Source organism: Sycon ciliatum, chromosome 12 (genome assembly GCF_964019385.1).
Source record: "Sycon ciliatum chromosome 12, ocSycCili1.1, whole genome shotgun sequence".
Taxonomy (NCBI): domain Eukaryota; kingdom Metazoa; phylum Porifera; class Calcarea; order Leucosolenida; family Sycettidae; genus Sycon; species Sycon ciliatum.
The window spans coordinates 23,397,123-23,409,177 of record NC_088654.1 but is presented as its reverse complement, the minus strand read 5'-3'; the positions used below and the strand labels follow the sequence as shown (position 1 = coordinate 23,409,177).

General features: G+C 47.3%; 1 protein-coding gene across 1 annotated transcript; it reads right to left on the bottom strand.

Annotated features, from left to right (window-relative positions):
- Positions 1-1,132: 1,132 nt before the first annotated feature.
- On the bottom strand, positions 1,133-11,840 carry LOC135828157 (uncharacterized). The gene is made up of 6 exons (XM_065340600.1): positions 11,143-11,840; positions 9,519-9,624; positions 8,940-9,084; positions 5,184-5,341; positions 4,056-4,635; positions 1,133-2,228 (listed from the first exon to the last, which is right to left on the bottom strand). The coding sequence occupies exons 1-5, from the start codon at positions 11,507-11,509 to the stop codon at positions 4,059-4,061; spliced, it is 1,353 nt and encodes a 450-aa protein (XP_065196672.1). The 5' UTR covers positions 11,510-11,840; the 3' UTR covers positions 1,133-2,228; positions 4,056-4,058.
- Between the last annotated feature and the right edge of the window lie 215 nt (positions 11,841-12,055).

The following is a 12,055-nucleotide window of genomic DNA, read 5'->3' as shown; positions in this document are numbered from 1 at the left end:
ATAACCAGTGTTAGGTTATAACCAGTGTTAGGTTATAACCAGTGTTAGGCTATAACCAGTGTTAGGTTATAACCAGTGTTAGGTTATAACCAGTGTTAGGTTATAACCAGTGTTAGGTTATAACCAGTGTTAGGTTATAACCAGTGTTAGGCTATAACCAGTGTTAGGTTATAACCAGTGTTAGGCTATAACCAGTGTTAGGTTATAACCAGTGTTAGGTTATAACCAGTGTTAGGTTATAACCAGTGTTAGGTTATAACCAGTGTTAGGCTATAACCAGTGTTAGGTTATAACCAGTGTTAGGTTATAACCAGTGTTAGGTTATAACCAGTGTTAGGTTATAACCAGTGTTAGGTTATAATAGAGTCTACATGTAGGAGTACACACCTGGTTTACACTGCAGCGCCGGCCGGGGACACAGAGCTGAGAGCTCATCAGAATACACATGACTGCAGAGTGGCCAAGACAGTCACCTAGAAAAACAGCCGATTGACAACTACCTGTATAGGTACTGTACTGGAATTGCAAAACCCAGATCGAGCCAGTGGACATAACGTTACGAACAACCGCAGCCAGTGGACATACAAACAACCACAGCCATGACAAGTTGATAGCAACGATATGCCAGACTCTGGATGCGCTGGCACGGAAGTAGCCTTCGGATACGTAGACACCCACACACATACATGCGCACACAGACACGCGCGCGCGCACGCACACACACAACACACCATGTACCATGTATACGCCCGTCGCAAGAGAAGCACGCAAATCTGCAAATGCACTGGTTGTGCACCCACAGATTTTCTCTTTATAGCAACGATAGCGGATCTGATTCTGATTGAAACAGATCAAGACAAGCGCCAGATAACTGTCTAATCCACACAACTGGCGAAGCCATGTGAATCGACCCCCCAATGCACACCTGGTCTACACCACACGGAGTACATCGGAATAGGACGGCCAAGACACAACACACACACACACACACACACATGCGCCCCCCCCATACACATACATGTGTACACAGACACACAGACACGCGTGCACGCACACACACACACAACACACACATGCCCCCCCCCCATACACACACACACACACACACATCATCCATTCCAACATTCTCGAATCCAGGGATAAACAATACGATATAGACACTACGTGAACTATGCTGACCAGCAGCAAACGCACACAAATTCTAAAAAAAGGTAAAAAGCGAGAGTGCAGTAGCAACAACAACAACAACGACAACGACGATGACCATCCCAAGAAGTAAACGCGTCGAAATTCAGCAGGCAAGCAGGCCAATGGGCCACTCGGCACACACACACACATACACGCACACACGCGCACACACACGCGCGCGCGCACGCACACTGTAAAAGCAACTGTAGCTCAACGGCAGAAAATAAAATACATCGGCGTTCGCAAAGCGACGACAGCAAAACACAGAGGTAGAAAAGCCAAGACCGGCGATATCTTGCAGGGCGCGAAGACGGGCAGCTCAGGGGCAGCTAGCTACTGTGAGCGTGTGATAGTGTGGCCAGGAAGGTGTCGATACTATTCGCATCGAAATTAGGGGCATGATGGCCGTGATATATTGCATACGTGAAAGATTATTCGACGGCGACGCAAGCAGACTTTTAGGTTATGCTGGTATTAAGAGTAGTATTTTGTTCATGCAAAGTTACTAGTATGGCTTCTTCAAAATCATGCTCTGTGCGTTGCACCTAGGAGTGAACGAATGGGTTCGGATAAAAACGGACTATGTATTAAAGGAGGAATATATCGGCGCGGGTGGCGCAGGGCCAGACGAGCGCCGACTGTGGTTAAAAAAAACAACAACAGGAGAAGCGCTCAGCACTTCGACTGCATGGTTGCATAGAGGGTATTGACTGGCTGGCCGGAGCGATGTGAAGTAGCGGCATGAGTGCGTGCCGTGGGAAACTTGGCACATTTGCTGTGATAAGCGCACGGACTGGTAGGAAAGCATCAGGAAAGACATGCCAGTTTAAAAGATACATGTCTGTTGGTTAGTGGGACAGGTAGGAGATGAAAAAACGCTAAGAGGGCGATCGAGACGGAAGAGCAGATACCGAAATGTATACGGAACCTGTGGCTGAATTGGGAGTTGTCATACCGCCTGATTTATTTCTGACGATGACAAACGATGCACTATTCTGGTAATGGGATGCTGGATTCTTCCCTGTGCTGGCTAGTGATTTCTGAACAGCAGAGGAAACGGCAGCCAAATGTCCACACACCACACATGCATGCACACACGTATACACACACACATGCATGCACGCACACATATGCAGGCATGCACGCACACGCACACATGCATGCACACATATGCATGCACGTACACACTCACACACACACACACGTACACACTCACACACACACACACATGTACACACACACACACACGCGCGCGCGTGCGCACAGAGGGTGAGAATGGAGACAGATTCCAACAATAAAAAATAGGCGCTTCCACAAAGACTTTCAAGAGCAGGTCAAGCAAGTCCCAGCATTCAACACAGGCGAACAACCTTTGGAGAACGCTTAGCCCTTCCAGGACCGACTTGATCCAGGCAAACTGCTACATGCACTACGTATGCAAAGTGTTTGGATCATAACTTTTCATACTGTTTAACAGGAAATTTTCGGATGAATTTATTTTCGTACGATTTCGTACACAGCCTCTTTTGTGCTAAAATTAATACGGTACTAAAATTTGCTCATGTGAAATTATGAATAGCAATAACACGTATGAAATGTGCCCCGGCATGCGCGTATTGCATGCGAACACGTGCATTTAGCATGCGGCACTGTACGAAAATAATCCGTACGAAAGGTTGAAATTCGGCTTTGTCCGAAAATATTCCCGTCCGGAAAATGTCCTGCTGTTCAGTAACTCAGATAGCATACCGGACTGCCAGCAGTCCTGGCGGAATCTTTAACTGTATGCGCGAGTAAAAGCCTAGTTCACATTCGACGGGGCGCGAAGCGACAGGACAGTCTGACGGCGTCCAATGCGAACACCAGGAACGGGAACGCAACCGTACTGTCGTACGGATCGGGAAGCGACGGGAAGAGTTGGATCGATCCAACTTTTCATACCGTAGACGGGTGTAGACGAGGACGCAAGCGTACGAAACAGCTGCATTTTGAGTGTGAACAGCAGACGGCGTCGTGCGCCGACTACTCCCAATTCGTACTTGGAAATTTTTAGCATTTCCAACACTGCACTTCCCATGATAACTCGCAGAATTGCTAACACAACTTGGGTTGAATTTTAGCAAGATAAGGTCTGATGTCACTTACGGCATTTAGGGATAGTTCATTAGCGTGACCGACGAACTGTTTTATCATTTCCTGGAGCTATTATTTGAATGGCACACCTTTCGAAGCTACTTTTTGGTGTTCAAGAAAACTGGTATTGTGAACATGATTCCGCTTCATTTAAAGAGGAATAATTGAAAAGAAGTCCCAGAAAACAAGAAATTAGGTCCAAAAGTCACACAGTCACGGACCGTGCCTTATGACTGACGCCGTTCGCTGTTGAACGACGCAACGACTGCAGCACGTCGTGTCGTACGAATCGTACAACATTTTACAGCTCACCCCAGCCTTCCCGACAAGCCCTTACGTCCCGTACCGTCAGCGTTCCGTCGAATGTGAACTAGGCTTTAATGACAGCATTGTCCGATATTCACACACTCATCCACAGAGTGTGGTTTTCCTTCTGTCACATAACCATAAATTATGGGACAGCCATGTTGGTTCCAATTCCACTCAACCCCTGTATCTATGGGTCACATGATGTCGGCCATGTTGATTCCAACTCGGGTCAATCTATGGGTCACATGATGTCGGCCATGTTGGTTCCAACTCGGGTCAATCTATGGATAACATGATGTCGGCCATGTTAGTTCCACGGTCCACATGCCATGATCACTCTCTGCACAAATTGTTGTCACATGACAAGCTGATGTGAGCTGCACCACTCTAGTCTGTACATAACACTCATCAGTACACATACATACCTATCACGTGTCTGAAGCTGTATTAGCTACTTGACGACGGTGGCGTGTACCCTCACCGCTTCCCCTGCGGTCAGCGCCAACAGAGGCTTCATCACCACCATCACCTTGCTGCTGCTGTTTATGCTGCTGCTGCTGCTGGTCGTGGGGATCAAGAGATGGATGGATAACACCGTCCGCGGGTGCTTGGATATGCGCAGTAGGGGCAGCAGCAGTAGCAGCAGCAGCTGGTTGCGGCTGCACCGGGGTGTACGGACCACCAGGAGCCGCCACAGGTTGTTGTACTAATTGCTGTTGCTGCTGCGGCTGATGATGATGGTGATGATGAATATGCTGTTGCTGTTGTTGTTGCTGCTGTTGGTGTTGATGATTATGCTGTTGCTGCTGCTGCCCCACGACAAGCACTCTGCCCGCATCGTCCACGTCGTCGACTGTGGGTACAGCCACGCGCCGGGTCTCAACCACCAGAGAACCTGAGTACTGGTCATACACAGTTTGCCCGTTGGCCACAAACAGAATGCCAATCATGACAGGGTACGCGACAAACAGCACCGTCACCTTGATCAGGGAGCGAAAGAACGACCTGAGAAACATAGCACAGAGAGAAAGAGAAAGAGAAAGAGAGAGACAGAGACAGAGACAGAGACAGAGACAGAGAGAGAGAGAGAGAGAGAGAGAGAGAGAGAGAGAGAGAGAGAGAGAGAGAGAGAGAGAGAGAGAGAGAGAGAGAGAGAGAGAGAGAGAGAGAGAGAGAGACAGAGAGAGACACACACACAGAGAAAAATTCTTAGTCTACATAAAAAATCGTTTCCACTGGTCTTTGTTTGATGGAAATCGAACAAACAACAACAACTTAGCTCATGTTGACTGCTTTGTTATGGAAATTTGGATTTGATTTTTCGCATCTTGGATTGCGTCAAGATGAGTTCCGAGCGCCAATTCTTCACTGTCGACAAGGCGCTTGACCAAGCTCTGAACGGAATGGTTGAAGAGTTTGTCGCCGAGCCTGTCGAGATCGATAGTTCTGACGACGATGTCGATAATGTCGCTTCAGAGAGCGCGAGTGTCACCTCGCTCACTAAATTTTTTTTGTTTCGTGAAAATTATCGACAATGCCGGACGGCCCCTAACCTTATGAAGCCTAGGTTTCCACCCGGCACGACAAAGAACTCTCTTCGTTCACGGTTGATCATGCGTGAATCCTTGCAGTAGATGACAGACAGACCCACTAGCCTCTTGCCAATCGTGGCACCGCCGAAACCTTGCAGTCCATACGCTAGGAACAGAGTCTGAACGAACAGGTGAGACACATACACACATGCATACACACACGCAGATACATATACCGTAAATTCATGTATAAAAGCCGCACTTGAATAGAAGCCGCAATTTTGGGCCCATCAAATCACACATAAGCCTGGTTTTAGTGTTAACATACATAGAAATACCTGTCTTGTATAGAAGCCTGTCTCATATAGAAGCCTGCAAAATTTCACCAAGAAAGTCGTAGAAGCCGCGGCTTTTATACAAGACTTTACAGTACATACATAGACAGTTGTGTAAAGTCCTCAGGCTGCGTGTAGTGCTCTATGTCCTGTAGGCTGCGTGTAGTGCTCTATGTCCCGTAGGCTGCGTGTAGTGCTCTATGTCCCGTGGACAGAGCCGGTAATACAACGATCACACAGCAATGCCGCAACCAAGTTCTTTTTTCTGCCGTTACTCAGAGTTTCGTGTCGTTGCTGTCTGATGAGTGTTCCACACGCAACTCTGAGTAACGGCAGAAAAAAGAACTTGGTTGCGACATTGCTGTGTGATCACACACATACATACATACATACATACATACATACATAGACAAACAGAGAAATATACACAGACACACACACGGAGACACACAGACGTAGACACACACACACACACACACACAACACCCAACACGCACAATTGTACTCCTTTTTCGTACACAGCCTGATATACACACGGCCGTGATGCGGTGCAGTCTGAAAGTTCTAGAGCATTCGCACAGTAGAAGAACTCTATTAAATTTGTTGGTGTACAAAGGAACCATAAATTTGACTGCACAGTGCACACAACTCACAGTATACATACTGTGTCCATGCTGCTCAACACCAAGCCCATTGTGCATTGCAAAATATGGAATTCATGAATCACGCATGTGAGTACGCAGGCATCAGCAATGCACTGTTCAGCACCCCCACACGACCATGCCCAGGTGGCTGTGTGGCGTGTTTACGGCACAAATTACAGCATTGCTCAATGGGTTTATTCAACTTTATTGTGTTCAGCAGTCGACATCTTCGGCACCGTATTGCTCTTATCAGGAGTCGCACAAACTCCACTGTAGCCGTTTACATGACAGTGAAACCTGTATAAGCCGACTGCTCAAGGGACCTTACAAGCGTGGTCCCTGTGCACAGGTGGTCTCCTTATCCAGGGTCGTTTGACTGGAAATAACATCCCTTGGTCCTAGTGGTAGCGGTCCTGTTGGACAGGTGGCCGTCTTATCAGAGTGGTCGCATTCACAGGTTTTACATTATTCATTTAACCAGTGACTGAGTCCAAACACTCACACATGCTCTCTTTGCTGCTAACATCTCGCTAGATTTGCCAAAACTGGGATCGCGATCTCTTTGAAAAACAACACTCACAACTGACAAGGCCCAAGCCAGATTGGAGTGCATGGACCACGCAGGTCAGGCAGATAAGGCCAGGTCCACCGTATCACCGTACAGGTAGTGATTGTCTCCGCCTCGTTGCGTTGAGCAGGCATATATGTACTCGCATATACAGTCAACTCCACTTATAACGAACTCGCATATACCTGTACAGTCAACTGTGCGTATAACGACACTCGACGGGGCATCAGAAAAGTGTCCTTATTCGCAAGTGTCCTTATACCCGAAGTCTCATTATATGTATTACAGTTGGATGGGACTTTGCTCTGGGCATGGAAATTCTGTCGTTATTCGCGAATTGTCGTTATATCCACATTTGTTATTAGCGAAGTTGACTGTAGCGAATTCCGTGATATAGCGGACCCTTGTCCATGTCCCTATTTGAACCCACACAAAATTGACCCTTTGTAGCGAACGGCTTTCGTTCATAACGAACCAAATCTTGTAGGTCTGCATGTAAACCAAGTGCACTCATACAGTCATGGGCCACTTGCCAGTCATGACTTGCTGCTTGTATGGTGTGAGTGCATTTCTGTCACAGGTAGACTCCCTTTAATTCGAACCTCAAATTGCCAGGCCCAAACTTCTAATTATCCAAATGCAACCCCATGCACTGATATGTATGTCAAAATGCTTGAAATCGCATGCTGAATATTTTTTGCACATTTTTATTTGCATCAACGAAACATAGGTGGTCGTACCGGTCATGTACAACGTTAACGGATCATCAAAACACTGGATCGACACAAAATCATTTGACATCATCTTCATCTTCTACAATGTAGTGAAGAAGTTGTCAGTCACTGCAGCTTTCCTGAAACATATTTCAACGGAAAAGAACTGCGCTGCCTAATCCGCGTCATGAAAGGCCGTCGGACACCAGAACGTCGTTCTGAAGAACGGAAGTGGAGCATAGGCATAGACAATATTTACAACAATAGGGTTGTTGTGCGCCAACATCTCCGCGCACGAGCTGGCGCGGCAAGAAAGGCCATCGAGATCCGCGAAAAGAGTCAGCCACCAGGAAGAAGTCGTCTTCGATCAAACCTTTGCAATCTGCCTCGCACGGGCTTGAATCAAATTTCGAGAGAAGGTGGGTTTCTTGAACGCTATAGTCGATCCTGCAGCGGACCATCGATCGATTTTTGAGCTACTCTTGGCTAGAGAAGGAGAAAAGAATGAACTTCGAATTACAAGGGTAGCAACTCAATCTCACTTCGAAATAAGCGTTCAAAGGACATAGCCAATGTACTGTAAACAGCTCTTCTGTACGAAGACTGGGTTCGAATTATCCAACCGGCGCACTTTTCGTACTTCGAATTATGCATTCGATTTTGACTTGAAGTGATTTGCAGAAGATCGGCACGACGAAAAAGTTCGAATTACGCGGAATGTTCGAATTATACCGTATTCGAATTAGAGGGAGTCTACCTGTATAACAAACTTCGGTTATAAAGAACTAATTCTCCTGCACTATGGTGTTCGTTATATCAGGAGTCGACTGTAGTGAGTGTTAGGGGTGGCTTGACTGTACCCACATACAGACAGTGAGTGTTAGGGGTGGCTTGACTGTACCCACATACAGACAGTGAGTGTTAGGGGTGGCTTGACTGTACCCACATACAGACAGTAGGGACCTTTCGCACCCCGCGTACGGATACGAAACGAATGCTGATTCGTCACCTGGGTTCGAGGATTCGTCAGAGTCCCTGCGGAGAACTTGTTTTCACGAATGGAAGCCTCTTCATTCGTGGCACGCTCCGAATCCGTCAGGTACACATTTATTTGGATAGGTACACATGTTTTGCAAGGTACACATTTTTCCCTTGATTCCATGATCCATTCACGTGTGCGTGTAAAAACCCGTACGCCAAGCTCCCGGCGCCCGCGGCCGTATTCGTAGTTGCCATGCACATTTGCATGACGACTCGCGAAACCTGAAATCTGTTTTCAACGAAACGATTACGAGCCGAATCAAACTTTCGTTTCGCATTCGTTTCGTAGCAAATGCGAAAGGTCCCTAGTGAGTGTTAGGGGTGGCTTGACTGTACGCACATACACACAGTGAATGTTCTAGTTCAACTGTATGCACAATCATACAGGTATATGGTGGCTCAGCCTAGTTCGACTGTATCAACATACAGGCAGTGAGTGTGCAAGGCCAGTTCACAAGGCGTGAGTGTAACGTTACCTCATACACCATCACCATGAGCCGGTAGAAAGCAGTGTATTTGATGACTTGGTCAAAGTTCCTCACTATCACCACATTGGCAGCGGAGTCGCTTGTGCGCAGGCTCTCATCCAGCTGTTCCAGCACCAACTCCGGCCCGTCCATACTGTACGCACATGTACACACACACGCACGCATGCGCGCGCAGACACACACACACACATTATACACACACGTATGCATGTGGAATCCTGATAATTCGAACATGGCTTATTTCGAAAATACCGCTGAATTAGAAGTTTCTTCCAGGACTGAATCCGCTTAGAAAGGAAATGTGTGGACTTCCTGCTGATAATCCAACGCTAGCAAGGTGTAATTCAAAGTTCACTCTATATTGTACCGGCCAGCTCAGCATGCACGAGGCGTCCGTGAAAACCTGTGAGTGTTCACGGTGCACAGAGCAACTCTGCGTGGCCATGTGAACATTTCCACATACAAATCGTGTTGTGAGGACTTGTTCGCATAATAAGAAAGTCCGTGTTTCGAGTATGGAGCAGAGTCAATTTCAAATCAATAATGAGTTGTAACTTTACCACTCACCCAAGTAGACTGTACACGACGTCCTTGAGCAGGTAGATGAGTAAGAAGTCTAGCAGCTCAGCAAACAAACGTGACTTGGGCGATGCTGCCGTCACGTAAACACCGGCTGCACATACACATACACACACACACGCACGTGACACACACACACAGAGGTACACACAAACACAGACACACACACACAGACACACACACACACACAGACAGACACACACGCACACACACACACACACACACACACACACACACACACACCTCAGACCTGCCCATCGCGGAAGCGATGATAGCGAACAGCTATGTTAGACATAGCAACTTGTGCTGGGATTACACCATTCAACAGCTTGCAAGGCTGATGAATTGACCGCCACTAATTTTAGCCTGGTATCCACCACACAGCTGATTGAAGTGGCTTACACACACACACACACACACACACACACACACACACACACACACACACACACACACACACACACACACACACACACACACACACACGCATGCACACACACACACACACACACGCACGCACGCACACACACACACACACACACCATGTACACTATACGCACGTCGCAAGAGAAGCGGGCAAATCTGCAAATGCACTGGATGTGCACCCACAGATTTTCTCTTATAGCAACGGTTGCGGACAAGATCTGAATGAGACAGATCAAGACTAGCGGCACCAGATAACTGACACACACACGCACACACACACACACACACACACACACACACACACACACACACACACTCACTACTACTACTACTACTGTAGCTTGGTTGCCACAAGGGCCACACCACTCCGAAAGGAGCCAGAGTCATTGTCAGGAGCAGAAACGGAGATGACGACACACACACACACACCCACGCGCACAGTAACTGGCATGCAGGTTTACGCACACGGACCTTGCATCACGGTACTCCAGCCATTTGACCTAGGATGCACAGCAACTTGGCTACAAGATACGGATTTTAGGCCTGCACCTCTGGCGTGCCACTACATTCGTGTAGAAAGTGATTGTGGCATGTGGACAATGGAAGCAACATGGCCAACATCACATGACCCATAGATGCAATGGGTTGAGTGGAGTCGGAAGTCTCGGAACCAACATGGCCAACATCATGTGACCTATAGATGCAATGGGTTGAGTGGAATCGGAACCAACATGGCTGTCCTGTATGGTCATGTGATAGCTGTGTGAAACCATTCTCTACTGATCTCTCACCGCACTATCATGTTGATAAGCATAATGATGATAGCTGTCAGGCGTGGATAAGAACAATTCCCAATACAGGTGAGCACATCCAGTCCCTTCAAGTCTCTCTCAAAGTGATTAGGCTGTTTTCGAATTGCCTGTTATCCCCAATGCAGCCATTTGCACATTTAGAACTTTGCCGTCTCCATAAAGCTTTAAAGGTACCCTCACTGCAAAATTTGTGACTGCATTCCATTTTTGGAATTCTATTTTTGGACTGTAAAGTTACTTATTCGCAGTAAAGAGACGATTTGGGAGGTTGAGAAGTTCTACAGCTGGGTGAATGAGACTTTAGTTTATAGACTGCAGTGCTTTTTTCTTCTCAAAATCGTCAAACAATCAATTCTGACATGAAAGGTACACACCTTGCGACTGGACACGAACTTCTATCCGCGGGGCTTCCGCAGCGCCAGCACCATCGGCCACGGGAGCTGCTCGATTCGCCGCAGATATGTGCTGTGCGATGTGATTGGCCAACTCCTGCTCGGCGCTGAGTGAGCTACTGTTTGTACTAGCGCCAGCAGCAGCAGTTGCTGCTGCTGGTGCCACATACTGTCTACTCGTTGGCCAAGGGTAGTTGGCATACACAGCATAGTAATAGCAGTACATCGTGTAGAAGTAGAAGCATCGCTGCGAGGACAACTGCCTTTCCTGCTCAGCGTGCCATTGGGCGAACGTCAAAGGTTCTTTACGATCTTCAGCTGAAGGGCTAGGGACAGAAGCTTCTTCCATTTCAAAATTTCTCCAAAAATATGATTGTGATTGCCCAGAATGAAACACCGGGATGAAAACTAAGCGTTGGCTGCAAGCATCAAGCACAAGTGCACAAACAACCTTCCCGACGCCAACAGCAAGAAAATTAGACTAGCATAAAAGGACGGGCAAGCAGGAGAGTAGTGGAGTGAGAAAAGACGTGTCAGGACAAAATTCTTTGAAAGGAAATTCTAACAAGTCATCATCATGCATGAAACACAAGCTACATTTTTTGAATGCAAATCAAATCCAAAAACAAAAACAACCTTTCTTTGTGTTTGGGTGGCGTGACGTCTCACGTCAACGACTTACGTAACCAGCTGGTAACGTCCTAGCGACTTACGTATGCGCATATGCATGCTCTGCTACAGTCCGTTTCAAAAAGATTTACAATCCTGGCGATCGCCCTCGGAGTTTGGCGTCTTACCGTATGAGCACTCGAGCGCTGCCTGGAAAAACTCACTGTGAACTCGAAGAAATATTCCGCGCGAAAGCAGGAAAAATGACAACTCACTCACGTTGATA